The 18,745-nt window shown below is 34.8% G+C and overlaps 2 protein-coding genes across 2 annotated transcripts; both read right to left on the bottom strand.

The window, feature by feature from the left end:
- Positions 1–1,626: 1,626 nt before the first annotated feature.
- On the bottom strand, positions 1,627–4,452 carry LOC141815759 (protein JASON-like). The gene is made up of 7 exons (XM_074703659.1): positions 4,339–4,452; positions 4,190–4,238; positions 4,001–4,089; positions 3,620–3,843; positions 2,709–3,528; positions 2,539–2,621; positions 1,627–1,696 (listed from the first exon to the last, which is right to left on the bottom strand). Exons 1-7 carry the CDS (start codon positions 4,450–4,452, stop codon positions 1,627–1,629), a joined length of 1,449 nt encoding a protein of 482 aa, XP_074559760.1.
- A 753-nt stretch (positions 4,453–5,205) lies between these two features.
- Positions 5,206–16,693, bottom strand: LOC141818808 (casein kinase 1-like protein HD16). The gene is made up of 17 exons (XM_074706243.1): positions 16,451–16,693; positions 15,035–15,535; positions 13,354–13,479; positions 13,201–13,274; positions 13,046–13,115; positions 12,909–12,964; positions 12,757–12,828; positions 12,592–12,686; positions 12,452–12,518; positions 12,253–12,382; positions 11,947–12,165; positions 11,693–11,823; positions 10,201–10,375; positions 10,022–10,112; positions 7,698–7,855; positions 6,922–7,110; positions 5,206–5,680 (listed from the first exon to the last, which is right to left on the bottom strand). Exons 2-17 carry the CDS (start codon positions 15,482–15,484, stop codon positions 5,621–5,623), a joined length of 2,163 nt encoding a protein of 720 aa, XP_074562344.1. The 5' UTR covers positions 15,485–15,535; positions 16,451–16,693; the 3' UTR covers positions 5,206–5,620.
- Between the last annotated feature and the right edge of the window lie 2,052 nt (positions 16,694–18,745).

Below are 18,745 nucleotides of genomic sequence, written 5' to 3'. Positions count from 1 at the left end.
ACTTCTTCCTCCTGACTGGGGCTGACTTGAGCGTCGGAGTGGCCGTCCGGGGACTCTCCGGCGCCAGGATGACCTCTGTTTTCCGATGATATTTCAGGGCCTCCCGGTGGCTGATCTTCTCTCCTTCCTCGGTGTGGAGGCCCTCTCCGGCGGTTCCACCCCCCTCTTCCCCTGTATGCTGACTGGTCCGGCGACGCGTCCGGAAGCCGATCTCAATAGGAACAAGATCATTATCAAAAATAGTGGATCAGATTGGGCTACATGTCATATGCATTTGGATCGTGTCGAGCATAGCTCAGATCATGTCGTACCAGACCAGGCAGGCCATCGGCAGTTCGACCGGCCACCGGCAGTTCAACCAAGTTCACAAACTTACCTTTTGACATACAAGTATATTCAAATAAATAAACTTATCATCAGTGGTAAACTAGGACAAATTTCTTGCTTTCTATCTCACTCATCAAAATTTTGAAATTTTCCTAATATTTTACCAATCAGGATGCTGCTTGTGTCATTATATGGTCATGCAGAGGAATATAGGAAGTCCTAATATCACATTGTGGAAAATAATAAGAGAAAGAAGTTGGTTTCAACAAATTGACTGGAACGAATGCGAAAAAAACTCGAAGCTCTATCTTAAAATTATAAATTTCTAGAAGGTGGAAAAAGAGCATTAAATTAATGTTTTTTTTGGATTTTCTTCTCTAAAAAGACTCTTACTTTAAAAAAAAGTCTACTCATAAGACTTTTACCAAAATACCCTCAGTTCTTATTTCTCCCCAACGAGTCAAAGTCTGTACGTTGATGTGACACTGCTTTAGGTAAATTTAATGCTCATAAATGTAAATAGGTCATGGAACACAATTTTAAACAAAATAATAATAATCAGCTAAAATTAAAAAAAAAGGAGCAAATGTTTAAAGGGGTCGTGTTTCGTGCCTAACCGGCCATGTTTAATGTTTAAATGAGCAAGAGTCATGTTTAAACATGCAATGTGAGTTAAGTTATCAAATCCAAACATGATCTATTTATTAAAAAATACGGGTGGGTCAAATAATGAATTATATTGTATAAATTGTTTATTTTAATTTTTGTCATCTTATTTAGCCAAATTTATTAATACTAAGTGAGAAAGATCTTAATATGCCAAGTGTATTAATATAATGCAAGTGTAAAAGCTAGTAATTTTTTCTCTACGGACCAGTTATAAATGCAATACAATTTTTTTTAAAAAAAAAAGTGTAGTTGATCAGTAAGACACAAGGTTAGTATAGGATTGTCTCAATGATTACGCTATCCTCCACAATCTCTGTTCTGCAGGTATTGTTTTGTTTATCCAAACAACTACCACATGCAATGTTGGTAAAGAAATCAATAGTAAGCTGTAAGCAAAAGCATAAGATCACAAAAAAAATGAAGAAACAAAAAATAAATTCATCGTTCAAAATCAGCCTAGTGTAACACCTTTTTTTCATTTATATTTTTTGATAATATATATGGAAGTAAATCCCTATTTTATGAAGGCAGAGATTGAATGCATGACTTTGACAACAACCTTCAAAGTTTCACTAATTTAGTTAGCTATTACCTTCGCCAAGTGAGAAAAATTAACCTTCAGGGTCTGTTTTAAGATGCTGCTGTGTCACTCAGATCATCTTCATCACCCAGCTTCATTGTCTTTCCATAAATGCGTTTCCTAATATTAAGAAACAATGAGATCAAGTTTTGCCAAAAAGAATTATTGGAGAAATAAAAGAAAATTTGTTCCTGTTTCTGGCTTACAAGAAGAATATTCACAATACTTTTGAATACGTTTGATGTATTCTGTTGAATTGCAAGATGACATTGAAACACTTACATGTACATGAATAAGCATGAGATGTTGTATAAATTTCTGAGAGCATGATCATCTTAAAGTTTGCAGACGAAATGTCATGATCTATTGCATAGACGTATATGCATCAAGAGAGATGCAACCAATATTTAAATTTTAAAAATTAATTTATATTCATAAAAGATTGAAAATGACCAACAAACATATAATAAATATTCATCGACGCATTCAATTCATTTTCACATAAAAAAAAAGTCATGCAAATCATACAATCCAAAGACAAATGAACAACACATATTATTTATATATATACACTACCCAGACAAGGTAATTTGTGGTTTTAAGTTAATTTGATTATGTATAAACTGAATCAAGTCCACCAAATTCTTTTTCAATTGTGCATGTAGTATGTATGGCCATATGCAGCCGCTATATGGTCATCTTCATAATCTGCCTAGGCGGGCAAGACACAAGCAGCCACTTTTAACCACTGATAAAGATTATAGTTCACTGAAAAAAAATGATTGAACCATGAGTTTTAGCAATCCTGAAGGCTTTTAATAGGATGCAGAGACAGTGAGACAAGTGAAACAATGGATGACTGAATGAGTTATTCTTTGAAAACTAAACAAGAAATTGCACAGCCCCCTGATGTATGAAACATAAGCACCATAGTTACAGCAATATAACCAACGGTATAAGACCTTTGTGATACGAAGCTTTCATCAGACAATGCCTTCTCTAGTCTCTCTTCAAACGGTGTTGAATGCCAGCTGACTCTCTGATCCTGAGACATGGAAAGATCCTCAGAAACAAAAGGAAAATAATCAACGAATTCTGAGCAATAGTTGTAAACTGAAGTCATTAACATTACCTCCTTGTACTTATTTGTTGAGTTTGGAATACCATTTCCATCCCACCTTTTATATAATGTATGTTCAGGCTCGTCATCTTTCCAGTGTGCAGCAACCATGCCCAGAATAGGCCTGTCATCATCAGAACTCTTTACTGAGGGAGATTTTTTATTGTGCAAGTAATCCTTTGTGATTGGGGGTTTCAACCATTGAGATAAGCTAGCCACTACTTCTGAGTACTGTGGGCTAACTAGTTTCATATCTCTGTTACTGGAAGGTGTTTCTAATCTGCTCAATATCTTCCCAGTAGTAAATTTATCTGTATAGACTACCTCAACTTTCTGTTTTTCACTTCCTAGAGAAGAGAATTTGGTTCCAAGAGATAATTCAGAACCCTCAGGCTCTGATGCAGACATTTGTTGTTCCTTCTCTCCAGCATCAGGATTGAAACTGTAATGTGATCGAAATGGTTCAGGGGAATCTTCATTCAAGACTTTCCACTGCGAATGATTTTCCACATTGGGAACTGGATACACATACTGATTCCTAATCCTGGGACCCTTCCCTGTTCTAATGTGCTCCAGATTGGATGGGTACATAGTTGCTGGTGTCTCCATCTCATCAGTCACTCTAAATGGAGTTGCAAAAGGAGAAACTTTAGAAGAAAATAACTGGAGATGAGATTCATGTTTAGAGGGAGAAGTATCAGGAGTATGAGTTTCCACCAATTCAGTAGAAGGTTCGTGTACACCATCAAGAAGCACTGAGATGCTTGAATCAACTAATGGTAAAAGACTGTCATTGTGTTGCGGACTCTGTTGATCGTCCAATAGGCATCTACTGTACATACCAATTATGAAAGTAAGATATTTGTCCTAGTAAAAACAGCATGTTGTGGAATTAGTATTCATTCAACTGAAATCAAAGTTACCTCTCATATGAAATGCCATCATTCTTTTGCACCTGTAATGGGATACTCGAAATCTCATGCTTTTCATCCCACAGAATCTTCTTAGAAATACCAGAAAACCTTGAAATGTAACTGGAAGATGTGCCTTCAAGCTTATCGGGAACTTGTAATGGTATTTTCCCTGAAGCTTTTCGAATTTCTACAGGAGTTTGTAGGAGAGCACCACAAGCTTTCAGAATCTCAACCTGTACAATTTTCAATTATTACATTGTAGATGTGACATGGAATTGGAATGTTAATTCATCAATGGCATTCAATCACTCATATAAGTGAATACGCTTCATGAACAACTGATTCAAAAAATACTTAGCAGAAAAAACAAGAAAAACAATTCAGGAATACCTCCCGCTTGAGTTCCTTGTATAACCTATCAGTCGCAAAGGTGTCGCTTGCGATTGGACAAACTACTCCATCAGGTAGGGAATCAACCTCTACAAATTGGGAGAAATTCTCCAAAAAATTAGCAACAAGGAAGTAAGCAACTCTGCGAGTTTAAATCTGATGCAACTTTGATTCGATCACCGGTCGCACCTTCGTTGATGAAAAAGGATCCAAGCTGCCGTTTTGACACCGGTGGCTCCTGATTTATCCATCAAATAACATTTTGACGAATCGATCGGTGCATAAAATAAAGAAGAAGATGAACACACAGATTAATCTCGCGATAGGAACTTCCATACCTTGCGATTCTTCGTTCCTTCGACATTATTTCTGGACCGAATGCACCCGAAGAAACAGCCGACTCGCCCTAGCATACCATCGAGGAAACCCAAAAGCCCTTCTCCGGACAACATGAAGGTGAATCGAGAGGGGGCAACGGAGATCGATCGAGTGATCTGATGATCCCAAATCGTAGAGAAGGAGGAGCTGCCAAGTTGGGAGAAATCTATTTGGGGGCTGCCGTTTTGAAATTTAAATCGGCGACGAGAAAAAAAGGGAAAGAAAACGACCGTTTAAATTGGGCTCGATTTTAATTGGGCCGATAATCTACTGTGATATGGTTATTGGGCAAACCCTAATCAATTCAAATCCATCTATTGCACATGGTCTTCTGAGTATGCATAAGTTGTACTTCGCGCTCTTATATAGACGGCTAGTATCACATAAGGAGTGGGCTAGAGCTATGCGGACTCAAACCTTAATATTCTTTAGACGTCGACAATACACTACTATATTTTCACAGGCTAATCACTCTAGCAAAGTCATCCTAGTGTTATATCCAGACGCGATCATCAGGGCCTTGACTTGGTTAGTATCTTCGGGTGTTCGGTTCAACAGTTGCCTACATCCTACTTGAGTTTTCAATCGAGATGTGCGGTCCGCGAGCCCTTTATCGATGTCGATCATCTATCTTGTTTTGGTATCAATGATACCATCATCAATATCCCTTGTTAGTAGTAAATTGAAAATGCCTACAAGGATTTCATATTCACCCAACACAAGCATATGATATCATAATTCCAGAGGAGTCGCTCTGCCAGTAATTGGCTATGTATTAGTTACTCATGGACTTGTTTTAATAAATGACAGCCATTAATTTCATATCGTATTTAAATAGTAATCCATCACTAATTATTAACAACAAAATGTTCTTGAAAATACAGAACCAAAATAGCTCTTTTTTCCATTTCACTTGGGTGAGAACAAGTACTACATAGACTGAAAGCCTGACCTTTGTTCTCAGTTGCATTACAGATGAGGCAACAAAACATTCAGGTTTCGCATTTTCGGATTTGTGGCCGCTACAAGAATCGAATTCTAGAACACACATTAGATGACAGGGTGAAAAGATACCAGCTAGGCCCTGTTTCATTTCTTGATTCATCTTGCGGGAAGGTGATAATTGATGAACATCCATGCCAGAAAACATATATGATGGATGCACTTTGCGGAAGACTTTTCGAGTTGGAACAACTTCAATATACTTTCTTTCAGTCTCAGAAATGTAGGCCAGCTCAAGTATCAGCACACTGTTCGACCGAAGCATACGGAAGCAATGTAGAGATTTTTTGCCCATTTTTCCTGTAAAAAAATGCATGGTTAGTTTGATTTACGCATACCTTAAATGCACAACAAGTTTCTTCAAAGGGGTAGATGATAAAATATGGAATAGCTCATTCATGCCTTTCTGAGTGCACTTTCACCATACAAAATTGTACTTGGTTTAGTAACTGTGCCATGAGCATTTTCTACCTATACACAAATTTTTAACAGTGAGATTCTGCGAACGATTCTTTTATTCGATGGGTGGGTAGAGGTAACTTTGGGTAAGTAAATCTAATTAATGCTATACGACAGCAAGGTTTAACGTCTTGATGGGAGAACCAGTTTTGACTCCAGGTCAAAATGATTTCGTAATAATGCGAACCTGTCAACAAATGATACAGGTTAGCACAGGTCATTTGTGTCGAGCTGGCAACAATTGTGGAGAGGGAGGAGACTTGACCATGTCGAATTGGCACCACTAACAACAGAGGGAGGAGAATAAGTGAAGAAGAGATAGTTGGAAGATGAGGGAAGGCAACAATTGTTGCCGCACGGTTGGTTGGTAGGGTTTACGGAGAAGAAGCATGTTGTCTTTCATCGTGGTGTCACACAAGCGGTTGTGCTCAGTACAGGCAAGATGGCATCAAAATTCAAAACATTGTTATGGGAGCTAAAATTCTCGGAACAGATGGAGCAATTGTCATATTGAAAGATTATACTCAACAACACGACGGACTAATTAAAGGCTGGAACCTGACATCAAATTCTTCAATTGTGAGTTGTAGCTACAATAAATTAGTTACCTTTACATGCAAAGTAACTATATTAGGATACAAAACTGTCTGAATGCGATAAACAAGCAATGCTAACTACAGAATTATATCTGAGTACAACATCAAACAAAGCACATGCCTAGTAGTTTAGGGGAGTTGGGAGTTGGGAGTTCATGAGTTTAAGACCGAGTATTGGGAGAATTGAAGAAGCATGGCTCAAAAATGTAAGTAGATGAGTGCAAAAATATTCATCAAATGAAAGCATGTTGAAAAAAAAACAACTAATCCAACACCATTTTTGCATCCTTGAATTTAGTTAACACACAAGTGCAGCACTAATCAGATGCCATGTAAAAAAGAGACAGGAAAATCAAAGAAAGACAATAGCCAAGTGCTTAGTGCTATTATTGACTCCACAATTGTAGGTATCCGGAAAGCAAACAAGGCATTCATAACAGAAGTTAGATCTGTTATTATATAAACTTAATCATGATGGCCATTTACCTTCACATGATTGCTTGGGAAGGAAGAAGTTCGAAGTGTTTCCTGTGTCTCATCCATCATTTTCCTTTTTGGTATGCTCAAAATAAAAGCGGCTTGATCAGGAGTAGCTGCAGTAGAAGTTATTCTATAACCACTCTCCCATCTTTGATGGATACCTTCACTGGGATAAAGGAAATCCAATTCTACTACCTGATTACAAGAGAAAATCCATAAGCAATTATGACAGTTTACACAATCAACTTGCAAATATCAACGATGTGTCTGTTGAGTTAGTCAATTATGTATTGACACCTCCAACTAGATAGGTCAGTTACTAGTAAGTCAGATGCAGCTAGTTAAAGCCACCAATAACCAAAATGCCTTCCCCAGATTACTGACAGTAAGGAAATCAAAAGTTATCAAAAACAAACTAAGCAAATTCCAATTTCAAATTAATTGCACTGAGAATAATTTGATCAATATATAGACCAAGAATGAATATATATAACTGCATACAAGAGATTTAAAGCACATTAAAAGGAAAGTTTATTTACACTAAGCATGGTAACAACAAAAGGCAGCAGTAGACCAGCATTAAATGCATGCAGATTGGAAGGAAAACACAATTCTCTTTTACATCTCGGCACATAGGAGGACAAAATATTCTTCTAGTTAACATACCAATCATAAAGCGACTTTTAGGTAAATAACCAATTTTGCATGAGAAATGTACTTAGCTGAGAAAGCAGTAATATTTAAATAACCATGGATTTTCTTATGGCATAATTTGATAATACCTGGTTAGAATAGCCAGAGTTCCTTGACATGACTACCCCCCAACGACTCCCTGCCGTAGTCATGGACGTAACATGAAATCCTTCTTTCCACTTCTTATTGATCCACTTAAAAGGAAATGATTCACTAACTTTATAGGATTGCTGGGTATAAGTGGTTCCTACAACAATCAGAGAACGTAGCAAGAAAACAGCTCATTGCCAAGTAAAAGAACTCCAACGTGAAACAAAATATATTGTTTTAGCATATTTGGCAGGGTAAAAATCATACATGACAGGTGAATGCATAAGGTAAATCTAGCATCCACATCAACGAAATATTAGCAGAAACTAACAAGCAAGATCCATAAGACCAAGATGTGCTTCAAATGTTATTAGTGAAGCAAAACCACCCATCATTTGACTGAAACATCAGCCCTGTTTTGCTATACTTGTTTATATAAAAACCAAATTATTGGTTCGCACAACACTGCCATGTATCATGTGAAGTGGCAGTATCATTCCAAAAGTTACCAGCCTGATTGTAATTATTATTATTTTCATTAACTGCGAATGCATAATCCTTATGGCCTCTTGAGATCTTTCCTATCTAACAGAAAAGGAGAAAAAGAATTATAATATTTACTTCAAGAAAAATAGATTTCCTAATTTTTGTTGTACCCCTTGTTCACCATGTAATCTTGTTTGAGAATTGAGATAAAAGACAAGTAGTTAGTTGATGGGGATCATGGTTGCTAAAGAAACAAGGTGTTTTAAGGCAACAATGTCCCATAGTTAGGCACTTGCCAAAGCATTTCAAGGTGCTTATATGTAGTCAAAGCGAGCAAAGTTTCCTCCCTTCAGTCCCACATTGCTAAGTGAGTCCCTCTTACCATGCTTAGTATTAAAGGAACCTTCCTTAAATATCTTGACATTTTGGCTTGGAATTTGCCTCTTGGGCTTCACAATATGCATGTATACAACTATAATACACCAATCAAATCTTATCTTCTAGATGCCAAAAGATCCAAGTAAAATCAAATGAAATCTTTTTTTTAGGAAATTTCTCTTTTATTTTAAAAAATAAAATTTAAAAGCTAAAAAGGAGATGTAAAACAAATATTTAACATTGATGTTTTTGGCAGGTTTAAATTATTAAAGATGGTTAATGCAATAAATATTCATTTTTTCTTTCTAGTTTTTAATGGTTCTTTTTATTTTCTGAACACTGCAAACTGAAAGTAGAAATTTTCATGAAACAAACAAGGTTGCTTTCCAACAAAATCCACAGTACATGATTTCATAGTCAGTAGTGCATCAACAAAATGATTATCAAGTTAAATAGTTCATATCATAACCAAGACTACGCTTACAAACTTTTGCTTGGGCATCTAAAATCAAGTTCATAGTTCATAACAGAAGGATAAAGTGATTATCCGGCCAAAATGGTTGTCTATGTTCAGGTGAGCCCATGTTTATTATACCTTTTGCTTAACAGTTAACTAGTTACTACTTACTAGTCAGTGGACTCTCAACTAGTTTGTCAGTGAGTATACACGTGTGTTAAAGCTTGCATCACTTGATGAACCTAACATCGACCAATCGAAACAAAGTGTTTATTAGACCCAGCTCGTACCAGCCAGACAGGAACACACCATCAATATCAGGTGTGTGGTACAAACTGCTGTTTTAATCCTCGTAAACAATGTCCAAACAGTTTCAATTTTTGCTTCAATAAATGGATTTCCATTCATAATATTGGTACATAAGAGATGACAAACCCTGAACAATCAAATATGTTCGCCTTATTTGTATAATTATGAGTTGGTTTTACATACTACACGAATGCCATTTGGTTCCATATATGGTTGATATCATCTACCAAAAATAGTATAATCAGCAACCACAGATCCATGACCAAAGTAGATTAGAGTTGATAATTAGGGGCCAACGGAAACACCATTGAACTAATGTGCAAATTGAGCAGCAAAAATAAAAAGAATATTACTCTTGTCCAGTAAATCATATTCTGAAAAATCCTTCAAGCAGAAAACACAATTAAAAAGTAAATTAACAGCTTAAAGATATGTCAACCAAGTCAACTAGTTGAACCAAATTCAATGAAATAAAATAAACAGGGATGAAAAAACACTGCTTGTCTTTCACATGCCAAATATTCCTTGTGACTATTAAAATGCAGATAAACTGCAGGGAAGCCGGTTGCCACTGACCATTGACTCTAAAAAGGAAGGTACAAGTTTTTGCACGTAGCAGTAATAATTATATGGATTGGATTCTCTAGGAAGCAAGTTAAAACATGCTTCTTTAAGCTAACATTCACTACAAACCTTTGGACATCACAACTAATGAACTCCCATTGTTTGTACCAGCTATTGCACTTATATAGTAATTCTTCTCCCATTGCTCCATAATCCACTCCTAAATTAAATAGAAAAACAAGATCCATAAATGCTCAAATCCATCACTTAAAATAAGAAATGACTTGCATAATTTTAGTTGTGAATACCTTATGCAAGAATACAGGTGATATTTCATAAACCTGGGAAGAAAAGTTTGTTCCTGCATCCATAATAAGGGCCCAGAGATTTGCAGAAGATGCCACACAACTGATATATAGATTATCTTCCATTCCCTTTTGTATATGTTGTTGAAGTCTTCCATCTGCTACATTATAGTGGTATCTGAAAAGAAATTCATTAGAAGGTTGACTGAATTAACTATTATATGATAGATTTAGAAAAATAAGGTTGTAGTAATTAGTAAATATAGTGGTGAAATCCAGCTGCAATTGCCCAACCAGTTTTCTTTCCTTATCCAAAACAGCAATTCAGATCTAGTTATCTTCTTTACTAAATTTGCACCAGAAGCAAGCCTAGCAAGGTCATTTGGTGAGTCTATCTCTCAGTGGCATACTCTGCTGCACCCACAAATAAGCATTTTGTTCTCATTATCATAAAAAATTTAGCATGCTATAAGCAAATCAAGCATTTAGTATAAATACGAACAATCTCCAATGGGTTGGGAGTTAAATGACACATGGTTGATAAATCGACAAATTGATCCATCATGATTTGGAGTTTACAGTTCAGATGAATCTCAAACCAGAACTTTTGTATGATAAAACCAGTTATTTGACATTCATCCTCATTATTTTGGTGTGCTGACCCCACAAAGCTTGCATTTATACAATTTTTAGGAAATTCCCAAACAAATAGGCATAGCTTCTTAGCCATGTTATAGTAATTGTAAATATTTATCATGTTTGATTTTGTGTTGGTCTCTGGAGCATGAATGTGTTTGTCATTTTCCTATTCTCTATTATAAAGATGCTATGTATAAATGCACATAGAAACAGTGTCCTCTCCTTTCTCCTCCACACTTTTTTCTCTCCCAATAAAACAATTAATTCTGTTTCACAGGTTAAAGTGTGATCCTGATCTAAAACCAGCTAATTGATGCGGCAGTACCAAGGTTGGATTTTACAAGCAGATCTGAACAACTTCCTGAGTAAATAAATGTATATTGTATGCTAATTAGTGTTTCTGATATCCTACAGATACAAGATAGAATACAACTTCTGATCCAAATTTTGCCAACTCAGGTAATTAGGGATGGCAAACTTTGAATTGCATGAAAGATAATTCAAATTTAAACTATGATCGGGAACATGATCATGATTTAAGTTTGAATTATCTGCCTTGTGTTTTTTTTTTTAAAAAAAGGGCAGATAATTCAAACTTATGATCATGAAGTTTAGAACATAGTTTTGTTCAGTTTATAGTCTTATATTCTTGCACAATGATGAGAAAGAATAGGCCATGAGCAGAGCCAACGAAATTTAATAATTTTTCACTGTTTCGAATGTAGAAAGTAATAAAAGAAAATCAGCAAAAGTTAACATGAATTTACAATCAGGAAAATTAGAAAAGAAAATGAAGCACTGAAAGAGACTAGAGAGTACAAAAATATAAACAATTTATGATTCTTTTGTTCTCTACCTCTGTTTCATGGGTCTTCGAGCATTGTAAACTGAAATCCACTGACTTGCTGGGTTTCCTAATCGGAACTTTTTCTTAGGTTGCTCATCCTCTTCAAGGTTTACAAGCAATCGAGCTCGTTTCTGCCCAACCTAGATATTTGAACAATTACTAAATTCACAGAATTTTTAAAGGTAACATAACAAAATAATAACTAATAATAATGCTGATGGGAAGCAGGGGAAAATAGCAGTAGTCAGGATAGTTCCAGAAACCTTTAGAGCTCCATCAATCCTGATAGGTCTCAAGAAAGTGGATGGGTTAATCAAACTATCAAAGAGAGAAATAAGCTTTGAATAATTTGGTTCTTCATCAAATTTCATATTTGTCACAGCCTCTAGAAATTGTTTGAATGGAGCTGGACAGAGACAGCATAGTAGTTCTGCAGGTGTACCCATTTTCTTCTTACAAACAAGAAAGCTCTTGTTATCTCCCTGCCTTAAACTAAGGTCATTAGCACAACAGGAAATGAACCAGACAAGATAAAAGCCATATTTTGAAGTATGTGCAAATTCTTATACCTGGTAACCTTGCCAAGGTAATCTTCCTCTAATGAGAAATATCAATGTGTAGGCTAATGATTCTAAATCATCCCTCCTACTACCTGTACGTCCTAAATGTGCATGTACGCTTGCATACCTGATTGTTCCCCTGCAAACAAAAATTTTGTAATTCAAAGGACATCATAGCTCAAACAGATCCACGTGGATAAACAGTCACCTAAAAATATCTGGTCTTTGATCATATTCAACATGCTGGCCGGATGAAGTTTCTTTCCATCTTGATGCTGCATATTGTACATAAATTCAATACTATTGATGAGACAAAAAAATGATTCTGAGTCCGAATTGGAGACATACCCAAACCAAGATCAATAAGGAAAAGCTTCTTTTCATCAGCAGTTCCTGGCTGTCCGAGTAAAAAGTTCTCTGGTTTAATATCTCCATGCACAAACCTTACAGAGAAATCAAGTTATAATAAAAGGTAAGGCCATTAAGCTAATTGCATAAATGCTAATTAAATACCCTTCTGAGTGAAGTTTCTCTAGAATCGAAATGGCCTCCACAGCTATGCAAGCAGCCATATTTGGGGCCATTCTGTTTACAAGACTAGTCAGTAAATCACATAAGTATGATAGATCATCAATGTACCCATTAAAGCATAGAACGTTTATTACGTTTGACCAACAGAATTCCAGACATCCCAAAGACTAGGACCAAGCATGTCCATAACCTGATAATTTTCATTTTTAAGTTAGTTTTGAACAAAGTCAACAGAATAATCACCTAACAGAAAATCATATATTCCACTCACCAGGATATAATAATCTCCTTGACGTCCCTTATAGTGAACCCAAGGAATTCCATAGCACCCATTAAGAGTGCTTGTGACATGAATATATACGTTAGACAGACTAATAAAATGAACAGATGCCAAGTAAGTTAATTATAAAAATGGATGTTACTTACTTGTATACTTGCCACTCATATGGCGGGGCATAGTTGCAACCTTTACTACTTCGATGTTCGAATTTAAGAGCCACCTAGAAAAAACAAGCATAAGATTTATTGTTTGTATTATGTAAAATTACTCTAAGATCAACTAGAGTTTCTAATTTAAACCTCATAAGCATCGGGACCCATTCGTTCCGTTCCACCAGAAACTCTTCGACCAACATACACTTGACCAAAGCCTCCTTTCCCCAATTTCCTTTCTATCTTATATACAGGTGAATTACCTACTTGGACCTGTAAAACATACATGACAAAGCCTGAGTGATCACATGAAGTAACAATCAGAAACAATAGCTAATGGACTATTGCTCGTTTTTGAAGATGAAAATTACTACTAAAACTACTGAATCTAAATGAACCTGACTTTCATATTTCAGAATTCCACTTTACCTTGGAGAAACTATAGCAAGTGATTCCAAGCAACTTGCATTAACATTTACCGATGGTTGAATGATGTAGAAGCATGTGTGACTAAATTAAAACAATCACCATTTTCGTTTACCAATGGGCGAGCATACATGATGCTAAGATTGCTTCTTATGATCCAGATGCTGCTTATTGGAGCAGCAACCTTTTCTCAGTAAGATATAGCTTGTTTGGAATGGAAGCTTTCTTTCCAATCCAGAGTTTAAAGGAATCACGAGAACCTGTTTCATTTCCTTGATGTTTAAATTACTATTATTCCCTTGAAAGAAAATGTGTGTTATTTTGTTAGCTTAAGCTCATTCTTGTCCTAGTCATTACAATCATTGAAATAATAATTTTGGTGATAATCTCATTTTGGCATGAAAGTATAATGTAATTATCTGCACTTTATGGATAAATAGCTTATCTAAGTTGTGGTTACACAATTAATCCATTTTTAGAATTTTGTAGCATTTGGATGGTGCGCCTTTTGGTCGATATGTAAAATTATTGATCCTGGTGGTTTATTCACAAAAACATTGTATATCTTTAAATCGTGAGAGATTTTTCATAAATCATCTAAATGTGATGCCAAAATCATGAGTTTGTTCATAAAAAAATTTATTTAATAAGATTATTATGGAAGATATCACAAAAGCTTCAAACGCTTAATACGATCATGGCATTCCAGAAATAACTTTCCTGGAGTAACTTCTCCCATGAATAACTTTCATGAGATTTTCAACTCAGATAAGAAACAACACTAATAGGATTTTGTATATGAAGAAAAGTAATGTAAAAGAATGGATAGTCTAAGTGATTAATACTGTGTTATCATGATTCATGATGATGTGCACCAAGATAACGATAGCAGTTCAGAAAATATTAATGGGAAATCATATGCATAAATTATTAATATTTTTCATTCTTAATTAGGCAATATATGAATGTACATGATAAACAGCATGTATTTTGTGCAAAATAGTAAAACGTGAAGCAAATTACAAATCTAAATAATCACACAAAACACATTGTTTGAATTCAAATTTGCATGAATATGCAGGCTTAAGGCAATTCTGTGGAGTGGGCATTCGCATAATGAAGCATGTTAAGAACAGCTACATATAAAGAAATTCCTCATCCATCAAAGCTAATTACTAACTGTCTACTTAGTATACCAATTTAAACAAGAAATGAATTGTCTAACATCATGCCCTAGCAAACTCAGTGTATGGCAGTTGTTCGATACAGAAAAAAAACACATATGCAGCAGTTAAAATAGAACTAGATGACAGCATATGCGAGAATGACAAGGTATGAAAAGACCGTGCAATTCAGCATGCAACCACCACAACATTTACTAACAAAAAATAAATAGGCATACCTGCTCAGGGACTGGAGTTGTAGTAGCTTCATCCTCAACTGCTATAGCCTTTTCAGCACTTCCACCATTCATTGCCAAATCTGCAAGTTTTGCAGGAATTCGCTCAGCTTCTTGGTTCAAAATGAAATCTTGTGCGACACCAGGGACAGGCTGAACGATTCCTCCGAGAGCAGCCCTAGGCAGCATCTCGCAAGGCTGATCAGGAGGGTCTAAATCAATAAGCTGGATGCCTCTCCCTCTACCACCAACTGTCCGACGGGCTGGTGCTGCTCGAGGCACTTTAGCTACTGCTGCAGCCTTGGAGGCTCTTCCCCTCCCAGCGACACCACGCCTTCGATTTGTGGCAGGCAATACTGGGCTTTCTGCTCGGAGCTGTGATGGAGCTGGAATATCTTCAAGTTTCTTTGATCTCAAACGACCTTGTCGCACTCCACTTTGCAGCTCAGGCATCCTATCCCCATACAAGTCAAAGTCACACTAAGCTTGGGGAACTCCTAATCTCTTCATCCGGAGCATGACACATAAAAACAATTTACACATTAGATTGCATAATGAATATAAACTATCAATAACAGAACGACCGGTGTCAGCTCAGAGGGTAAAACAAGAGAAAGGAAAACAAGCAATGTCTATTGAGCATAACACAAACACATCCCAGACAAGACTATTAAAACAGTTAAACAGCTATTGAGAATCTGATAAAGACATACTGGCACCATCAAAAAGAGGTAGCATGGCAGTCACACAAAAAGAATCAGTGGGGAGACAAATAGTTCTCTCTGAGCTACAATAACACAATCAGACGGAATTTTCTTCTGACAGATAAATCAACGAACGGAAGAATCAAACATAAGATTTGTACAGAAGTAACATTAGGAATGGCTGCTTTAACAACATCCATGCCTTTTAAAAGGAATCAAATGGAGGAGAAAAAAAAAAGCAGAGGTATCTCTATTATCTGATGTCCCGATTTTGGAGCAAAAAAACGTACCTTTTCCCTAAAGAGCATCAACCACAACCGAAATTGGTAGCCCTCAGAGACTAAAGTGATTGGACCTTCTATCAAACCTAAATCGAGCGTCCAGCAAAAAATCTAACCTTGGGACCGTACTAAGCATCGCTAGATTGATGAAACCACAAAGATGTAGGAAAAAAACAATCCGCTGTCCAGCTTAACTTTCATCATCCCATCGAAGCGCCCAAAGCAAAAGCAAAAAAAAAAACAAGATTAAAAAAAACGGAAATTTTTTCAAGCAATCCTGACATCCGCTCACTCAAAACGATCAATCTCAGCAACATGACATGAATCCGCATACAAAAGTTCGAAAACATTTCTCTCAAAACCGGAAGATCGAGCTGGAAAGCGTAGGCGGAGACGCGATCGGAATATGGAACGCAAAAGATCGGATATCTTACTATGGAGATCCTGTACACCGTGCCCGATTGCGCAGGTGCCTCCGGCGACGAAGGCGGCGGCGGCGGCCTGCGCGACAGTTTGCGAGGGGAAGCTAAGCGCGGTGGTATCGGGCCGATGATAGGGTTTCCTCTGGAATCATAGAGGGAAGAGAGATTGAACGCGATAAGGGAACACAAGATCGGAAGAGAGAGTGAGGAGCTGTAGGAAGAGGAGGAGGTGGTGGTGGTGGTGGTGGAGGAGGAGGAGGAAGAGGAGGAGCTCCTTAGCGGAAATCTTATTTTGATCTCTGCACACAATTCATGCATGCATAGGGTGGGGCATCGCCTACGTGCCCCTTCTTATCACCGTTGGATGGTCACTATTGTGCTTGATTGATTTGATTTGTTTCATTCAATTTTTAGGGCACTGGTATTTATTATTATTTTATTTTCTGAAAAATATGTGTGCATTTTTATGAAATTAAAAAGGATGTGGTTGAATTTGGATTTACTATTTTTATCTCCAAATTAAAAAAAAAAAATCCTTTAAGAACCAATGTTTGTCTAAATCTTAATTTCATATCCCAAAGTATTATTATTAAAAATAAGTAATCACTAAAAATGATTTTTTTGAGATTTTAAAAAATTCAACATAAATTTTCAACTATATTTAAAGTTTATTAAAAGCTTGATTTTTCCTTAAAAATATTAACAAGAGTCTTTATTTATTTTGCCACTAAAGCATTGAAAAAGAATCAATTAACAAATTTAGTAGGATTTTTAAAAATTCAAAAGAATCTAAGAAATTTTGTTTAAAATAAATTATTTAATTTTATAATAAGTCTGGTATATTTTAATTTAACCTACTGAATATAATTTTTTTATGATATTGTTAGTTTAATAAAATAGTTTAAAATTAAAATGAGTTTCGTGAACCATTATTGCTCCACTTTAAAAATATATATTCATCTTATTTCTTAAAATAAAAATATTTTTATTTAGTATTATTATACTAGTTATAACCATAACTAATATTATGTACTTAAAATACTGATATAGCTGATTAATTTTGAAACTAATCCATCCGATAAAATAAAATATTATTATAATAAAAAATTATTTATTAAATTTGTCAAAATCATTCAAAATTTATTAATAGTTCCAACTAGATCAAAATAATTTCAAGCTATATATCCTAGTAATTAGGTTCATAATTGTCACAATGTAAAGCAATTTGACCAAATCAATTATTACACTTTTTAGCCACTAGATTATAACTACTTATAATAATCCTATAACAATATGGAAATAAAAATATTTTTAGAATGAACACGAATAACTTTTAATATTTTGTTTTTAAAATACAACATCCTCCTCTATAAAAATAAAAAATAAAACGCTTCAGATATTTGTAAAAATAATTTAAAGATTAATATTTATACAAAACATTATTAATTTAAATGAATCAAAACATTATTAATTTAAATGTAAAAAGGAAAGAATGTATAGAATGTCAACGGCTAATTAGCTTAGAGATATATTAAATTTGAGATTAAATAAATTCCAATTTTGGATGAGTCGGAGACATAAATTATATTAAAAAATAGTCCATTTAAATAAATTATCACAGAACATTATTATATCAAAATGATATTTATTAATTTTATTAAAATTAGTTCAACTTAATTAAAATTACTTTAACCCTATTATAATAATTATGATCAAAATTATTATAATACAAAATAATTTGATCAAATTAAAATTGACTACTATATGTTATATCAGTTATGACTATAACTACTATAATACTAATAATAGTTAATATAATAATATAAAAATAAGAGTATTTTTTAAAAGAAAAATAAGATATATCGCCCTTTTAATATTTTTATTTTGCATCCTTGTGAAAAATAAAATAAGGTGTCTTTTTTATATAAAAAAAAGATTAATACTTATGCAACATATTAAAATAAATTAATCAAAACTTGTAAGATGATCAAATAAATTCTTGAGAATTTAGAATTTAATTATTAATTTAAATAAAAGGAAGAATGTACAAAGATCAACTTCTAATTAGCTTAGTGATGTATTAGTTGAAATTGATAAATCTAATTTTGAACATGAATTATTAAAAAAATACTTTAACTAAATAATTTATTATGCATAGAATATTATTATATCATAATATTATTTACTAATTTCATAAAAAATATTCAAATTTAATTAACATTGCTCTAACCTGAATAAAATCATTTAAAATGTTATTATATTGACTATAACCGCGATTGATATAACATAGAGTAATCTGATCAAAGA

The sequence above is a fragment of the Curcuma longa genome, chromosome 2 (assembly GCF_044706935.1).
Source record: "Curcuma longa cultivar G26 ecotype Majalengka, Jawa Barat chromosome 2, ITB_CL_G26_1.1, whole genome shotgun sequence".
Classification (NCBI taxonomy): Eukaryota; Viridiplantae; Streptophyta; class Magnoliopsida; order Zingiberales; family Zingiberaceae; genus Curcuma; species Curcuma longa.
This window is presented reverse-complemented; position numbering and strand designations above follow the sequence as displayed.

Bases quoted from the DNA above. Each gene is read 5' to 3' on its own strand.
- LOC141815759 (XM_074703659.1), bottom strand. From the start codon at position 4,452: ATGTTGTCCGGAGAAGGGCTTTTGGGTTTCCTCGATGGTATGCTAGGG. The intron at 4,090-4,189 runs GTGCGACCGGTG...CCCAATTTGTAG, and splicing joins ATCCTTTTTCATCAACGAAG to AGGTTGATTCCCTACCTGAT. The intron at 1,697-2,538 runs GTCTTATACCGT...TCTTAATATTAG, and splicing joins GAAAGCTTCGTATCACAAAG to GAAACGCATTTATGGAAAGA.
- LOC141818808 (XM_074706243.1), bottom strand. From the start codon at position 15,484: ATGCCTGAGCTGCAAAGTGGAGTGCGACAAGGTCGTTTGAGATCAAAG. The intron at 13,116-13,200 runs GTAAGTAACATC...TCATGTCACAAG, and splicing joins TATGAGTGGCAAGTATACAA to CACTCTTAATGGGTGCTATG. The intron at 10,376-11,692 runs GTAGAGAACAAA...ATTTCTTTTCAG, and splicing joins CGAAGACCCATGAAACAGAG to ATACCACTATAATGTAGCAG.